The sequence below is a fragment of the Dunckerocampus dactyliophorus genome, chromosome 19 (assembly GCF_027744805.1).
Source record: "Dunckerocampus dactyliophorus isolate RoL2022-P2 chromosome 19, RoL_Ddac_1.1, whole genome shotgun sequence".
NCBI lineage: Eukaryota > Metazoa > Chordata > Actinopteri > Syngnathiformes > Syngnathidae > Dunckerocampus > Dunckerocampus dactyliophorus.
This window is the reverse complement of record NC_072837.1, coordinates 10245373-10263516: the sequence shown is the minus strand read 5'-3', so window position 1 is coordinate 10263516 and position 18144 is coordinate 10245373. Positions and strand designations below refer to the sequence as shown.

The 18144-nt window shown below is 39.7% G+C and overlaps 1 protein-coding gene across 7 annotated transcripts in view; it reads right to left on the bottom strand.

Moving 5' to 3' along the window:
• LOC129172043 (kinesin-like protein KIF13B) overlaps positions 1 to 17238 on the bottom strand; it is a 37350-nt gene extending 20112 nt beyond the window's left edge. For 6 of the 7 annotated variants that reach the window (XR_008566900.1, XM_054761373.1, XM_054761375.1 and 3 more), the window contains exons 1-17: positions 17098 to 17238; positions 15133 to 15215; positions 12463 to 12556; positions 6777 to 6789; positions 6616 to 6676; positions 6201 to 6293; positions 5281 to 5461; positions 5035 to 5122; positions 4385 to 4519; positions 4141 to 4253; positions 3900 to 4011; positions 2879 to 3091; positions 2686 to 2796; positions 2395 to 2529; positions 2172 to 2302; positions 706 to 792; positions 412 to 596 (exon numbers count right to left, since the gene is read on the bottom strand). Coding sequence is in view for 6 of the 7 variants with exons in the window: in XM_054761373.1 (XP_054617348.1) it covers positions 412 to 596; positions 706 to 792; positions 2172 to 2302; positions 2395 to 2529; positions 2686 to 2796; positions 2879 to 3091; positions 3900 to 4011; positions 4141 to 4253; positions 4385 to 4519; positions 5035 to 5122; positions 5281 to 5461; positions 6201 to 6293; positions 6616 to 6676; positions 6777 to 6789; positions 12463 to 12556; positions 15133 to 15215; positions 17098 to 17114 (1852 nt within the window). In the remaining variant the exon portion in view is untranslated. Of the gene's footprint in view, positions 1 to 411; positions 597 to 705; positions 793 to 2171; positions 2303 to 2394; positions 2530 to 2685; positions 2797 to 2878; positions 3092 to 3899; positions 4012 to 4140; positions 4254 to 4384; positions 4520 to 5034; positions 5123 to 5280; positions 5462 to 6200; positions 6294 to 6615; positions 6677 to 6776; positions 6790 to 12462; positions 12557 to 15132; positions 15216 to 17097 lie in introns of those variants that run through there. The other variant, XM_054761379.1, reaches the window with a different exon arrangement.
• Positions 17239 to 18144: the final 906 nt, after the last annotated feature.

Sequence of the window (18144 nt, the reverse complement as noted above, 5' to 3'; positions counted from 1 at the left end):
GAGCATGTTAAAGAATCTGCTCTCATGAAAGCGGCAGTAATAACTACGCAGCGTAGTGGTCTCGTTACTGAGATGGAAAGGGTGCTAGTGTTTTGACTGGAAGACCAGAATCAATGCTGTATCCCAGTGATCCTTGTTGATTCAGGAGAAGCCTTGAAAAGTAAAACAGGGGAAGGGAGTGAAAGTGAAGTGTTTATGGCCAGTAAAGGGGTGGTTTATGTGGTTTAAGGCTTATGCTAATTTGCATAACCTTAAGGATCAAGGTGGAGCTGCTGGTGGGGATGATAAAGTAGTTATTTGACTGAGATTATTAAGGGACCATTTGTAGTCAGCATTGTTAACAGCATGTAAAATAAGTAAAAAGTGAATAGTGAATCGTGTTCTAGCCACACTGCCAGCAGTATCACTTACCATTGCTGGCCATTCCTTTCATCATGACTTCAGCCTGAGCAAACTCAAAGCCCACTTCACTAGAGACATCACTAGATGTATCAACGTCCACTTCCAGCTGGTCCGTACTTAGGCAGGTCTTCATTCTAGCCCCGCCCTCCTCCTCCTCACCCCCCGTATGGACTAAATGCTTAGGCAGGTTGATCCTGTGGGTTTGGTTGTGAAGGTAAGAAATAAGAATAACCATACAAAAACCAAACTTGTTAATTTGTGAAAAACAAAAAGTAACACACACAAATGCACACTAAGTCTAACCTGAAGAAGTGGTTGTTCCCCCATAAGATGCGATCGCCGTGATGAAGCTGCACCGGGTTGGTGACGGCAGCACCATTCACCCACGTTCTTCCGACAAGAGAATACATTTACAATTAACAACGCTGTATATTTTCTTTAATAGGCCATGTTGTGCTCTGTTTAATGTAAATCAGTCAGGTCTGCCACAATATGTTGTGTGAGAATTTAAAGTTGATGCAGTCATTGTCATGAATTCCACATTTTTCCCATTGGAAATGAATGGACACTTTTTACAAGTTCTACATTTCTCACATTTCTCAACTCATTCAAACCAATCCTACATTAAAACATTCAACTAGGGATGCTCTGATCAATCGGCCACCGTTCAGTGTTGTCCGATCTCTTGAAAAAGTAAGTAAATTATGTTTTTGTCTAAATTAAGATGATTTTATTGGTGCTTTTTCACGTCATATAGCCAATAGCAGGGGTGCCGCCAGGAATTCTGAACCCCATGAAAAAAAAAAAAAAAAAAAATCACATTGGGCCCACCCCTTGTTATTTTTTAATAATTACCTAATTTTTGTGTCCTAACTTTCCCCCTTATAAAATCCCCTATATCATAAATAAAATAAAAATGCACACTCCATGTGATTGGTATCACTATGGGTATCGATGGATCTCACTCATAGATGATCAGTATTTAATTCGGTATAAAGCATAAAACCCTGATCGGAGCACCCCTACATTGAACTCATTCTGGCCATTTATTTTCCACATCCTAAAAATTCCAACTTTTCCCCACATTCCCACACACAAATTCATAACAGTAAACCCTCCTGTTTTTACTGGGAAACTTCCCTATTTTGCCCTTCTTTCCCGGGGTCCTCCCCTTTTAATAGTTTCCCAAATTTTAACTTTCATGAAAAAAAAAAAGGGTCTCCAGTTCTTTCGGTCCGCTCAAGCAACACTCGAGCAGCATTGGCGTAACACATCATGTAGCCGTTAAAAGTCAGGCCTTCAAAATAAAAGAAGCACTCAGTAAAAAAAAAAAACCACTATTGGTATTCAGGTCTATGCACCAGCACCTCCATCAAAACGTGTTGCAGTGTGGGGGGTTCTGGTGAATTTCTCTTATTTTGCCGGAAATGTTCCCTTATTTTCAAATTTAAATGTTGACAGGTATGCTAATATCTTTCTACTTATCACAACAATTCTTACTACTTGCACATTTTTCCACTCATTCAAAACATTCCAACATCAAAACATTTAACTCATTCAGGCTATCTACTTTTCACAAGTTCAAAATTCCCTCTTATCCGTAACACTAATTCACCTTTATCAAACAATGGTTGGGTGTTAAAAAATGTAAAAAAATCATCAACAAAAAATATAATGGCACTTTTCCTTTGTGTTACTATATCTCAAAATGACGTTAATTTCACATCAATATTTGCATTTAAATGAAAGAAATTAAACTGAGCACTTACCGAGCGTTGCAGTGGGGTGTGAGCACCACACCATTGTTGAGCGTGATATCAATGACGCAGTGCTCGTCTTGGATGGCCATCCCACAAAGTTGGATGTCCTGTGATTTGGCTGAGCCCACACGTGTGTGCTCCTGAATATGTGCCAGTCACACAAAGTGGTGATAAAATACAGATTAGACAGTGCTACATACAGTGTCACGTAATGTTAGTGTGTATCTGACACCTTCAGGTAGTAGACCAGCAGCTCATTGAGGGCAGGGTCAGCATTCAAGTTGACCAGGAAGCACTTGTCATCCACTACTCTGATGCCAGACGACTGCAGGGAAATGCCCAAACTTTCCAGCTGCTTCTGTCGCTCCTATGGGAAACCAATATGGCACATTTATTACCTTGACATTATTTACAGTATCCGACGGAAGCGAAAGAAGCAATGTTCTGTTTGTTTCATTTGACAAAATGAGAAAAACAATAAAATTCTGTCTGGGTAAACATCTTTCTACTGGGCATTTGTTACCTGCGCAATAGCCTCAGTCTTCCTGAGTTTCTCCTCCCATGTCACAGTCATCTCTTGGATCAGTTTCTCTGACTCCTCTAGTCGCTCCTTCAGCTCAGGGGCCTTCATCGACTGAAATAAACGTGAAATATCACTTTTTTGTGTTTGAAAAATGCTTGTTTTCACGTTAAAGAAGTCAAACTGCATAAAAAACCTCAGCCTCTGTGAGCTGCTCCCTCAGCTTCTCCACTTCCTCTCGCAGCTCTCTGATGATTCTGGCGTTGGGGTCTTCGTTCACCACAGCGTGGTTGACGATGCTTTTGGCACGGTCGGCGTAACGCAGGGTGGACAGCGTCTCGTCGTAATTGTCTGCGGCTGGGCTGATGGTAGCCACCATGGCAGTGCGGCTGTTACCCCCCAAACTGTCCTGCAGGTACACAGATGTGATCACCTTTAGGGGTCAAATACTGTATGTAATGACCTCTGACTGCATCTGTCTGTGTACGTAGATACTCAGTCATCCGAGTCATAACTGGAATCTGCTTGTTTGTTGAAGACATTTTCACCTTTAATCCAAAATGCTTCTTCAGGTGTAAATTTTAAGTGTGGAGTCCCACTGTTTATGTGGAGGTGGATGTGTTCCCAATTGGGTTGTTGCCGGGCAAAATAGCTCATTAGTGGTCATTCCTTCTGTGGAATGAGACAATCCTCGGGGAAGAGATGTGAGGACATTGTCATAGGCAGACGAGGGGTGATACAGTAGGTGCCCTTCTTCCCCTGGCGGATTTGACAAAGGCCCAGTTAGGACACCCACAGTTAGAAGGAGCCTTCCTGATGTGCGTCTGTTCTTTCTGGCTTTCATTGTCAGGGGTAGGGATTTTCTGTGCCTCCCATCTAAACAGAGTAGGTTTACGCCATCTCACTGTTGGTATCCTAACTGGGCCATTGTCAAATCCGCCAGGAGAAGAGGAGCACCTATCATCTGTCCTAACATCTCTCCCCCAAAGATTGTCTTAATACATGGGACTACATGGACATGCCCACCAGAGACATAAATAGGGAGTCTCCATACTTAGACATACAGAACTAAAGAAGCTTCAAACAATAATTCAATTGCCTCGATGTAACCTTTGCGATTTATTCTCGGCATAAAATGTATTTTTACAACTGAGTAGACGCTTCAAATGAAAATGAAATGTTTCTGGCATAAACATTTTTATTCTGAATTTCAATACCTTGAGCAGCCAGGTCAGCACGGAGTCCCTATAAGGAACAAATTTGCTCCTGTTCTTCCCTGCACCCTGGTCAGCCAATGCTGAGATAACCAAACCTAATGTGCTTAGAGATCTGAGAGCGGGAGGAATAGCACATAGACAAACACAGTTTTCACACAAAGATAAGAGATAGGGACATGCAGTAATTCAAATGTATCTTTATGAGTAGATGTCATATTATGTGTTTTTTCAGTCCTCGCACTTGTTGATGTTGCTGCCTTCTTTCAGTCTTTCACCAGCTGCCCCAGTCTTGGCTGCACGCTCACTTCCTGCCAGGTCCACGAGACTCAGTTTGCTCACCTTCTCTCCGCTTGTCTGGAGTGAACCATACAGAGCAGACCCCTAAAAACCAAGCTACTGTACACTATCGGATGGCATCTTTAACCGGATATTCCAGGACAAACCGGAATGGACCAAATGCAGACAAGCGTGTGTATGTGTCTCACCCCTGACTGCAGGTCCATTAGTGTGTGTGTGAGGGTGATGTTAAACACAGCGTGCGATCGGCTGCTCTCTTCATTCATGTTCGTGGCGGCCACTGTGCGAGATTTATTTCCCTCCGACATCAGAGACTCAATGTCCTGCCAAAGTCAAGACACATAATCATATTAGTCACATATTTGTAACCGTTCTTCTTCCCATCTTCCCATTGCAGTGTAATGAAATGAGAGGAAAACAGAAATGTAAGCATATGTATACATCACCACTCAAAGTGGGACAGGTCGCCATTCGCAAAAAAAAAACAACATAAACATGCAAAAACTGTGGGATTTCCAACTGTATATTTATTTTTATTTTTTAGAATACTACATATCATCACAAAGTCTTTGAGTGCGTGTCTTCTGAATGCCTCGTATTTGTATTTGAGTAGTAGTGTATTATGCTTGAAAATGCTCAATTCAGGCAAAAAATACAAACAAAATTGCTTAAATATGCATATTTTTGATTAACAATAGGCCTTATTCAATCACAAAATAGCATGATTTATGAATATATTTTTGAAAAACGGTGATAGAGTGAAGCCACAAAATTCGAAGCGCGAAGTGGCAAGGAATTACTGTATACAGTATATGACAAGCACTAATCCCCACGCTACCTTGTAGTTAGCCACAGCCAGACGAGACAGCCCATCAACATAAGGCCCCAAGACTTTGTGCTCCCTCACTCTCAGCGTTTGCCGGCTTCTACAAACACAGGCAGTGCAAATTTGAGATTAATTTAATTATGGCCTTCCTCCATGATGAGTTAATTGACAAGTCTGTTGATGTATTCAGAAAGCTGTGAAATGTGAGAATTTGCGTTTAATAACTAAAAAGACAATGTACCCAAGTTTTTTTCTCACCCTTTCGGGTCCAGCAGGTCCCGGACCTTCTCATTGTAAATCTCCATGTAGGAAACTTCCACAGTGAAGCTTTCTCCCTCTCGAGCCTCCTGCACGGTCCTGGAGAACAGGGAGCTGCAGAGGCGAGGGATGAGACCAGGCTGTTCTGCAGAACCCATCATGGTGTACGACTTTCCAGAGCCTGAACATGGACAGGTAGTGTCGCATTTTGAGTGAAAGGCAATCCAAGAAATGTTCACCTGCCTGCTCTTCTATTTTAACTATTTCATTTGGAGCAGTGTGAAACTTGGATTATGCAAACGCAGCATTGGAGGAACGCTTCATTGGACGAACGCACATTCAAACCTATGGACAATTTAGAGTCGCCAATTAACATATCATGCATGTTTTTGGAATGTGGGAGAAAACCGGAGTACCCGCAGAAAACCCACGCACGGGGAGAACATGCAAACTCCACACAGAAATGCCCAATGGAGATTCTAACCCAGGTCTTCCCCTTCCTGTGTGACTGTGACTGTGTGGCCAACACGCTAACCACTAGACCAAGGTGCGGCCTTAATGACACATGTAAGTAATAATTCAAAGATGTATCAATTTATTTTATTCTGTCCCATTTGATCCATATTGTAGTTTCTGTCTGCAGTTTTTACAGCATTTCTAGCCGCACGTGACCACTGTGGAAACAGCAATGTGACAAAGCTGGACGTTTTCAGTTTTTAAAGCTCTCTCAGATACAGTTACAAGTTGTGGGTGCAGTACACCAGGATTAGAGTTAAGGCTGGTTGACTTTCTACTGCTGTATAAATAGCCTGCGGGAAATAAATGGCATTCAGGTAAAGTCAGTGCCAAAAGAATAATGGTCCCAGGCTCAGTTTTATGGAGAACACAGTCTAATTTTGTGTATGTGGTGTTGTATTTACCTGTCTGCCCATAAGCAAAGATGCAGGCATTGTATCCCATGAAGGCATTGTCTAGCAAACTCTCCCCAAGGCATTGGAACACTACTTCTTGACCTTAACATATGAGAATAGAAAGGGCACATTCAAATGAAAGGGGAACACACACCAAAGACAGTTTCTGACCAGTCCTCAGGAGCGTGGCCAAATTATTATTTTTTATCTGAATAAATAAAAATAGCTAAGAATAGACAGTGTGCATTTATTACCACCTTTTCCCTGCCGCTAAAGCAAGTGTGACTGAATCCCAAGCGGTAAAACAATCCATTTCTTCCCCTCTCTCCGTAAATAGTTCAGCGCACCAGCCAACGCTCTGTGGCGAGTTAAGTTTAAGAAATGACTCACCAGGAGCTAAAAACAGAACTGATAAAGAGCAAACCTGCAAACTTGTCTTTCTGAGATTCATCCATGGACCAGAAACAGTGATCATAGGCAAAAACCTGATGGCACAGGAGAGGACACAAAGAGATAGGATTTTCCTACTTAGGACTTTGAAAACACAAAGGGGAACGTGACATATTTGGATATGAAAATACAAACCTTTGGTTGATTCCTGAGAAAGAAAAAAAAGAGTAATCAATTTAAAATCAACTCAATTTGGAGTACAGTAAGCCCTCGTTTATCACTGTTAATTGGTTCCTGAGATGACCATGATAAGCAAATTTCAGAGAAGTAGGATTCGTTATTTATAAATGGAATATTTTCATTGTTAGAGCATAGAAAACCTGTTAACCTTATAAATAGTGTTTTTAACATTATCAGAGCCCTCTGCACGTAAAATAACATCCCTATAGTCACCTTTACACTTGTATTACCCAATATAGTACACATAATAAGACTAAATAAGCCATTTAAGACATAAATAAGACTTGTGCTCGTGTGTGTGTTGCTATAAATATGTTCCCTAAGGGAGCAGCATGCGTGGCATACAGGAAGTGGTGTCGGGGGGTTCAGAGTTGAGTTTCATCTAGCCGTGGGTTACGGCCACAACTGCCTGCTGTGAGATTATTCAAACCTGCAATAAAAGCCTGTTGTTCCAGCAATCAAGTGCTTGGTGCTTGTGTGTCTCACTGAACATTACAGCAACATTAGTGCCACCTAGTGACTAGTGTAGAATACTACATCAGTTATTGGTTTGAATGCATCTTTTGAATGCCTTATATTTGTATTTTTGTTCATTTAGCCGTTTTTATGCTTGAAAATGATTAATTTTGGCAAACAATACCTAATAATGTACTATTTATTGCAGGAGTGTCCAAACTTTTCAACCGAGCACTGCATGATGAAAATCAAAAGACGTGGGGGGCCACTTTTATGTATTTTTTTAATTTCGTAAAAAAGCCTTAAAAAAATTATATATATTTAATGACAAAGCTTTTATTAGTTACCAGTATCATTTATTAGTGTACAATTTTCGGTTCTGCCTTTTTGCTATATTTTTCCCATTTTTGCTGGCCTTTTTTTGTTTTCGTTTTGTTTCTACAATGTGCCGCAGGCCAATAAAAAACAAACTGCAGGCCGCAAACGAGCTCTGGGTCGCACTTTGGACACCCTTGATTTATTGTGGACATCTTTCATAAACACAGACACTTTCACAAGTCGCATGTTCTTTCCACAGGACTTTTCCCATCCGGTCGACAAAATCTTATCTGACCACAGGCCTTTTTAGGCAGTACAGTTTAAGTGTCCCTCTGGAATAGATGCAATACATAGTACACACAAAAAAACATTAGCAGAGTTAGTCATATACAGACAAAAGTACATTTTTCAGTGATGACAGTAGTAAAACTCCCGGAATTTTGTGGAAGATATGAAATTTAACAAAGATGTGTAACTGCTCCTCCCTTGGGGGCAAAATAGATTTTTTTTACTTAATGCAATCAAGTAGCCCAGTGAGCGTATATGTGGCAGACACTCTAAGTGCACTACTACAAAAGACACAGTCTCTAAGCAAGCAGACATATCAATTTAGCGGTTTAAAAAAAGGCCGCTGAAGTAGCCATGGCCAACCATAGGGGCTGCAGTGAAACAAGGCGTCCCTGTGTGATGTCCGCTTGCCCATGAAAGAGCAACATTAAGTCTTGTCCTCTCCTGGGCCGGCAAGGACATTCCTAAGATAACTGGCAGCGAATCTCAGCTCCTAGGAGTCGCTGAAGGAGAGTGAGGAGGAAGGTAAGGGTGACCAACCAAGTGCAGGCCAGCTCAGCTATCTCAGATTACAGTGACAGGACATTATAGGGACGTGCTGTATGACGCCAACACTTAATAAGATGCGCAGCAGCTTTCAAAGCCGGAATACAAAACAACTGTGTGTGTGATAAAATAAACAGATACAAAAGTTGTTATCGAGAGCAAAGTGAGATAAGGGAATTTTTGAGAATTGTGTTGTATTTTCAGTACATTTTTAAAGGGCTGAACTAAACTTCAAGGGCAGCTTCCAATGAAAAGGAATTTGCTAAAGAATGCAACTTAGGTGGGCTACCAAGCTATGAAAGCAACAACAAAGGCTTCATTAAGTTCCCCCGCCCTGAGGGTCTGACAGCACCTTCTATATTAGTGGCTTTTTCGTTTTTAGTGAGTATTCCACTGTTTCCCCTTTTGATTTTGATTTGCCACATGTATATTTGATGTTACTGTTGTCTTTTTCTTTTTTCGGCGTTACTTGATCCTGTCTGTGTAGCTTTTTGTTCCAACTCTGTCCTCAAACGCGCCTGACAAAAACACAATCATGCGCATTTTGGCCAACCAGAAGCCAGAAAAAGCTGCCACAGTTGACTCGGTCACGCATTCTAACACCTCTGGACATCAATATAGAGAGATATTAAATGCGCAATGATGCATACATTAGCTTTAAAATCAGTGCACACTTAAACGGATCCCAGGAAACAACAAGAATGTTTTTGTAATCGCCCGTGTGTGGTAGAAGTTGCACGTTCATGTGTCTACTGTCGCACAAAATGAAAGTAACACCTGTAAGTCAATAACTTCATGGTCTGTTGTTAAATGAGGTACTTATGACACTTTTCCTATGACACAAACTACAAAGACAAGAGGCTAAAATGCATAGATAAATATGCTTTTATACAGTAAAATACCTGTATTCTAGACACATGGCCTCAAACCACTCATGCAAGTATCAATTCAGTTCATGTCTGGTGCTGGAACATTCCAGTAGCATTACTGACACCTAGTGACCAGTGTAGACTACAACATATCATCCCAGTGTCTTTGAATGTGTCTTCTGAATGTCTTATATTTGTATTTTACGTAATTTAGCCATTTTTATGCTTGAAAATACTTAATTTAGGTAAAAATATTTATTTGCATAATTATGTATTTTTTTTTAGTAATAATAAGCCGTATTGAAGCTCGAAGTAGCATAGTGAAGCCGCAAAATTTGAACCGCCATGTTGTGACGACGAATACAGTATATGTCCACTAAATTAAACATTACCTTTTTAAAAAATAATGTATGTATACAATACATCCAGACTATAGGTTTGGTAGAAATCAAAGCATGAAGTGGCGAGGGATGACTGCATTCAGACCCCTCTAGCACCTTTTTCAAACGACTTTTTCTTGTGTTTTTGGAGACACCGTTGCCTCTTATGCCTTGATCCTTTTATAGCTCTTTGTCGAAGTTGAGCGCGTGCCGCGCAATTCTCTTCCAAAACGGTAAGGGCGGTGTTTTCCAGACAGCGAAGTCGGTGCGCAACCACAACTCCTGTTGACCTGATAGCTTGTTGGCTTCCTTCGTTGTGAGTGAAAAATGGAAATTAAAGCGAGACAAAGTGTTTTACAATGGCAATTAAAGAGAGATAGAACGCATTACTGGAGCCGGAACTAATTAGTATGATAACCGTTAATTGCAAATACGAAATCAGAGGAGAAGGTGTTCACTGTACGCCCTCTGAGCAAGTCGTATAAACACAGGAAATGGCAACGACGACATCATTTAGCAACTTATAGCGACCTTTAGGACAGGCAATGGATACTTTCCTGACTGAGGAGTTGGCAACACTGCTACCAATATTACTGCTACATATTAACACCCCCTGAGGCTCACACGGCAATTCATCTCAAGTTGTCAGGGGGCAAGCTGACAAAGCACAAAGCTTGGAAAGGTGGCGAGTCATTGACTTGCCTCACAAAGCTCGATACATATTATGCTAACATCAAGGAATGCCAACCAGGACGTCCTCCATTCATTTTTTATTGTTTTCTATCACTTCTGCTTCTGGTTGACCCTTTGAGGAATTTCGACCCCCCGTTAAGGGAGCTGGTAAAACCTGTTTAAATCAGGCCCTATGGGGAAAAACATGGAGGCTGAAGCGTGTCAAGGCAGAAAAGACACACTGACACACACAAAATGTATAGGATGGCTACCAACAGGAGCTTTTTCAGCCAAGATGGGGATTCAAGGCATCCTGTTTTTATTTATCCATTAGGTGACCTGATGACTACGTGGATGTGGACTGTGAAGCTACAGTAAACGCAATGACCACACTGCATTATGACACCTGTACACCTGCACCTGCACTTAAAGTTCTAATGAATGTCAGTTTTGATACTAGGAGTCGCGTCGTAAAAAATATTTGCCAACAAAAATAATAGTATTGTGATACAGCAAGTGTTTCCCGTACCATTACATTAGGGCAGGGATTCCCAACCACTGTGCTGCGGCACACTACTAGCGTGCCTTGAGAGATCATCAGTTACTACAAATAATGTATCGTTGTTCATACACAAGGTGGGAATGGGGAGCAGGTGCTATCTCTCCCACACTCGCTCAAACTACTCACTGGAAGTTCAACATGACACTTCATGGCAAAGAACTCTCTGAGGATGTAAAAAAAATAATAATAAAAATAAAAAATTGTGGCTCTACATAAAGACGGCCTGGTCTACAAGAAGATTGCCAACACCCTGAAAGTAAAAAAGTAAAATGCAGTACGGTGACCAAGACCATATAGTGCTTTAACAGGACAGCTTCCACTCAGAACAGTTGGTCGACCAAAGAATTTGAGTGCACATGCACGGCTTCATAGCCACAGGTTGTGTTTGTAAAACAGACATACAGTATGAGTGCTGCCAGCATTGCTGCAGAAGTGGAAGGGGTGGGGGCTAAGCTGGACAGTGCCCAGACCATACGCTGTACTCAAATTGGTCTGCATGTCTGTCATCTCAGAAGGAAGCCTCTTCTAGAGATGATGCACAAGGAAGCCTGCAAACAGTTTGCTGATGGCAGTCAGACTGAGGACATGGACATTTGATCTTATGTTTACAGCTTGTACATATTGTATCTACTGGTGTATGTATATATGTACACATATGTATGTTTTGTGTTTTGTGAATATTGCATTTTCAAATAAAGACAAAATGCCCATGACGACTAGACCTTTTTAGTTTAATTCTGGGAGCTGAATGTTAATGCTCCTTTTTGTTCTTCTCAAACAAGACTGGGCAGTAAATGACACACCCTTTGCAAAGAGAGGCATGAACTAGGAGGGAGGTGTAGGTGAGAGGGGGTGGGGGCTATGAGACTACTACAACACCACTTGCTAACCAGACGGGCTGGTTGGAGCCTGTATAGTGTGTGCTGTGCTCCGAAGGTGGAGAGTGACAGCAACTCATTTAGTATTAACAGCTTGTCCACACTTGAGTTGGGCAAAACATGAACCCACTGCAGCATATTCGTTCCCAAAACAATTCAACATGTCCGAAAAAGCGCAGGAAGAAGTAGAGCTTATTGAATCACAGCAATTCCTGGTAGTCTATTCAATTCCCGTGTCTAACATATTGACATATTACCATTTACTAAAGAAAAACACATAAGAATGGGCAAAAGTAGAGTTACTAGATCCCTTGGAGTTTGTACATAGCTTATTCAATAAAAAAAGAAATATATAGAAGAACTAGAATACACAAAGGAGTAAAAACTCTTGTATAATTAACTGTTAAATACAAAATATACCAAGGAATATGTTAATAAATAATAATAAATGAATGAATTCAGAATAAATAATATCAGACACTTTGGTTTTTACTAAAAAAAAGTTATAAATAAATGAATTAATGGACTAAAGACCTTTTAAAAAAAACAAACAAATAATGTTTTACCCAGTTATTATTATTCTTAAGCATTTAAATCTTTTTTTTTTAATTAAACTATTTATTTTAAATTCTCTTAATTTACAAAGGAAAGAATTATATGGCTTTCACTTACCGTGGGTCTCCTTTGCTCAAAGTTGTCATGGCAGGGTTCAATATTGTCTGGCTCCCTTCCATTTCTACCACACATTTTGCCTTGAGGTCTTTTTCTGGAGGGAACCAAAACTCCATTAGTACTACAGCAAACTAGACAAGGACAAATGTCATGACAGCAATTCACAGTAGTATAAGTGTGCTGTAAGGCCTGGGCTCCTGTTTAGTTAATCATTAAATGTAAGTGGTGGTGCATGTTTTAAGTTATCATATGCCACTGTAACGCTTTCTAAGACACCAAAGCTTGTATGTGCATTTGTGAGTAAATGCTCAACATGATGTGGCAGGAAATAGTTTTATAATGGTGATTCATCCAGGACTTGCCTTAACATTTCAACGCTAATCCTTGAACCGATGGTAAATTGGAAAAGTGGTTAAGGAAAAGCATGGACACAACTTTGCTAAGAATTCCTGTAGAAGCAAGAACGAGGGCAACATTAGGTACACACACAGTTTAATGAGATCCAATATAAAAGTTGTAGAAAAATGGCCTATACAATGGAGATACAATGGAATCACTCAAAATTAAAGCCTCTGTGCTCAATTTAGAATTTGACCCAAAATTCAGAGAAAATATGCCTCTAAATTCCCACAAAACAAGACTGATGCGAGACGTCTGCATGTCCTGCGAGACCTCTCCGCAAACTCACTAGCCTCTATTTATGTATTTATGTATAATGCGCCTCAAAGCTGGTTGCCACTCGACTCCCGCCATCCGCAAGAAGAACAAAACGCAACACCACCATGCAGACATGTCTGCGGTGTGTCGTGGTGAAACTAGATTCACAATGAACATTGGATATTCAGCTCTGTAGCTACAGTGGTAGTTCCCCCCCACTGTGCGCAGACTGCTGCGTCATTGTGCGGGGAGTTCGCACAAGAAGTGCTGCTCTAACCGCTGGTTGTTTATACTAGGGACCGTCAAGAAATTATTATTGTGTTGAAGAGAGTTTGTTTAAAAAAAAGTCATACATTTTAAATCACACCACAAATTGATCTATAACCATGTAAAATGATTTGTCCTCCCCTAAAAGTATTTTGCACGCCTGTTTTTTCCAATTTTATCTTTTATTGGATTAGGGACCTGACTCACAGAAGTTTGTTACAAAAACTAAACAATATTGTTGGTCATGCTGTGCAATAAAAACATAAATTCAGCAATACTTTGATTGCGAATGCTTTGAAGGGCTATTTTCATAAACATATTCAATTACACAAATTCACGTTTGTAACAAAAGCTTATTATTAAAAAAAAACAAAAACAAAAAGAATCCGTACCGGCTCGGATTGGATCAAGACTATAAAAAATCAGATCAAATCGGAGGCCACCCTTAAAAATATTTATTTTTGACACTCTAACCAAGTTTGAACGATGGCCATGATGCTACTCTACATAACATAACAGTTTGCTTGACCAAGTGCTGTCTATGTAGTAGCTAGACATTTATACGCACGCACACACAACACAAACCAGCAGTAGGCTATCAAACCAAACACCTCCCCCAATCACGGTGCAACAAAAAAATAATACAACAAGTAAAATGTGGAACACGTAACTGCAACACAAGGACTATGCGTGTATCAAAATACACACTTACACACTAATACACATGCAAAACTATACAATTTTATACTAATTCATATCCTGCAAACCATGCTGGGTAACATCCTGTTGGGGAAGTGTGTGCGTGGGCTTCCCTACTTTCTGTGCAACTCAAGCTTTACCACTGTCGGCCAAATAAGATGGGTTTTTTTACCAGTAAATGGCCGAATTATTGCATTTTTAAGCACATAATGGCAGGTTCAAGAATACTTTAATTATTGCAAATGTAGTTTGCGTTGGTGTAGAATGAAATGTGACACAATAAGGGCTGTTTTAAATTTTTTGGTGTACAGCAGATCCCCGCTATTCATGGGGGTTGCCTTCCACGACCCCCAGGGAATTATGAAATACCGCAAAAAAACCCCCATAAAAAGTCCGAAAAATACCTACATTTGATACTATAAAGCCCATATTGTGGTTCTCACAGTTATTAAACACATTTTAAATAGTCTTTTACTCATTAAGAAACAATTACAGGCATAGAGTACTTACAAAACGTGCAGTTACACAACATCGTGTCTCGTCAAAGCGTCTTCCTGCTACAAAATGTTGAGTGAATTGACTTGAGGGACAGCACCCTCGGCTGGTTTCATAGCTGCCACACATATTTCCCCTGCAGATAGCGCCATCAAACCACTTTCTATTGAAGTTACCATCCAAAAAACAAATTATTTACAGTGTCAAACCGCGTATAGGCGGTGATCTACTCTCTCATTTTATTCATGCAGATCTAAATCTCATACTGTGCAGGTGTACCTAATTCTGTGGCCAGTCAGTGTAAACCATCACAAACGCCCTGTTCTAAGTCCTGACATGACATCTAAAGATTACAGTAAGTGCAAACTCAAATATTTGCCTTTCCACTCAACCCCACCCCACAACCACAAAATAAATGTCACCGGAAGTGGATGGAATTATTTTGAAAAGCCTGTCCATGTTGTTCAGAGGTAAATATATGAGACGCTGTTCGCACGGTCCGAGTTATAACTACATGGCGACCGTCACAAGACAGCGTGGCATTATTCTCACCTCTTCTGTTCATCGGTCGCACACGAACGGCAACTTTAACATTGGAGTCATTCAGCTTGGTGTCGTCCATGGCGCCGCCTGACCTATGGGCCGAGAATGAATGGTTCGTTTAACAATTCCTGTGCAGTCTGACATGCAAATCCGCAACAAGTTCAAAACATTTAGGAACATTCAAGGTTTTGGTGTTTCCCATATATTCATTTATTTGTGGTGGCCCGCCACAATTAAAATTGGACCGCCACAGATAGATTTAGAGCCATCATTTTTTCTACCTGTTCATTGCTCGCAAACACACTATAATGGGACTCTGTGTGTGTAGCTTGTCGCTAGACATATGCACATAACACAACTGACTCGGTTGCGCATGTTTCCAATCGCCCCTGCATGTTAATGAAATGTAATGAAACCACAACCCATAAGTCAATAACTTCATGTTTTATTGTTAAATAAGATTTAAAAACATGAGATGGGGTCCCACATTTCTTATGATATAAACCAAAAAGCTCAGTTTTACCCCTCCATGCACACACAGAGTCAGTCAGGGGTGTCCAAACATTTTCCAGCTAGGGCCACGTGGTGAAAAATGAATGATATGCTAGGACGTTATATATATATATATATTTCAATTAAAAACTTCATTCCAGCTCTATGATATCGGTGAAAAAACGGTTTATTAGTATGCACTTTGGTTTTGCTCATTGTTTCCCATTTTTGCTGGGTTTTTTTTAAATTTTCCAAAAATTTCAACTTTTTTTCTTAATAATCTTCGGAAATTTACTTTTTGTATTATTTTGACTTTGTTCCGATAATATTATAACTTTTCCCCCACACCTAATTGTCCAAAAATGACAACTTCAGTTTGTTTTGTTTGTTTCTAATAATAAACACAACTTAAGTACAACTAATAATTAACAGTATGACTTTATTTCCATAATATTTGTGCTTTATTCTCGTAACATTGTAATTTTTTCCTGCAACTTATTTCTCCAAAATTACAAATTACAACTATTTCTTACAAAAATGACAAAACAACAAAGATAATTTGTTTTGTTTTTTTCATAATATTATGACTTTTAAAAAAATATGACTTTTTTTGTATTTCACCTCTATGCTACTAAAGTGATGTTATTTTTCCTCATAATTTGAAGACATAATTCTCATAAAGATATGACTTTTTCCTCATTAGATTACAACTTTTTGTCTTGATATTTTGACTTTATTGCTGCAAAATTACTTAAATTTCTTGTTGAATTATATTTTTACAATGTGCCATGGGCCGCACGTTGGACACCCCTGGTATACATGGTATTACTTTACACATACTTCCTAACAAGTAATAACGGGAACACCAAGCAGCTACACTGCATGCGAAACTCTTGTAGAAACTCAGTTTAAAAATAACTGTCCTTCGAGGGCCACATCCAGAAAAAACTGCAGGCGCCACTCATTTGATATTCTTAATTATTTAAACCAATGCAATGTAGGTCAACATGTGTTAGTTGAATATATTTAACTCAGCTTTGTATTATGAGACATAGCAAACAGTTTGTAATAGTTTAGATGAGAGGCCATTTTTAAAATATATTTTTACAATACTGTATGTCACGGGCCAATTAAAACTGAGGTGCGGGCGAGAAATGGCCCCTGAGCCGCACATTGGACACTACTGCCTTAAACCATTGGCGATTCACAACTACCTCATTCCCACTCCAGACATCTTTTATAAAGCTTATGATATACACTTAAGAAATTTACACTCAAAATACTCTAAAGAACGAGCCGGGTTGAGGAAAAGTGCGCAGTTTGTGTGGCTCCAACAGGCAGCTAGCCAAGGACGCTAACGAGAGCTGGTTGACAGAAACATATAATGAAATGTGGTCGAAATAATAGCGACTGCATTTAAACGCCTCTGAGTGTTTGAGTCAAACTTTTGTTTTAATGTAAAAGTCTACAAAAGACACTTACGGCATTCCTCCAGTCATTGTGCGTCGGCTCGTCCACCTGTTGTATTTCCTGAAAGTTGCCGTCAGTCAAGCCATGTCACTTCGCAGCTAAAGGGATTTACTGCTGTTAGATTTAGCCAGCGAACAAGTTGCCCGTCGGTCGTTGATCTACAAAAGCCCGCTCCACATCATTTCAATGCCACTGCGCATGCTCCAGATTGTATGTAATTCTACATTTTACCTTCCTTCTTGAAGGCACGCCAGCGGGGGTACTTGACATTTAAATTATATATATATATATATATATATATATATATATATATATATATATATATATATATATATATATATATATATATATATATATATATACACTGATTTTGTAGATTTACCGCATTACAAAGACATGAACAGTCCATCAATTTTACAGAATGTATAAAAAATAAAGATCATAAATTAATTTGCGTTAAAGAAAACATCATTATTATAATCCCAAAAGAAGGCTGTGTATACAGTATTCTAATACAATCCGGTTTAGTTTGCTTATTAACTAGTTTAAATGTAATGTACTGCGTACTATTAAAATACTGTACAGTAAATACATGTGAGTATCTGATTATGGGTATGTTATTTGCTATGCATTTGCTACTGCATACGGTACAGTATATCTGATTTTTTTGTGTCCCCTGCTTTTTCCTTGCTATTCCGAGTTTGTATAAACGCACCAACATAATAAATAATACAATATAGTATACATAAAACAATTATTTGACTACGCTTATAATTTGTATTAATCAAGGACAATAGAGCTGAATAGGGTTGTCAAATCAGACTCAAATGAATGGAACAGAGTGTATTACGCCATGAAGCAGAATGTCTGCCATGATGGTAAGCAAGAGAGGTGGGCGGGTCTAGAGCAATTAATGGCTGAGCAGTGTGCCGAGGACATGTTTCCAATGCACTGTTTCTGGATTCTGCTCACCATCATGGCGGCCATATCCGCTCAGGGCGTACTACGAACGTAGATGCAGAGTCGACAGCACTATACAACTCTAGTATCCTTGGTTTG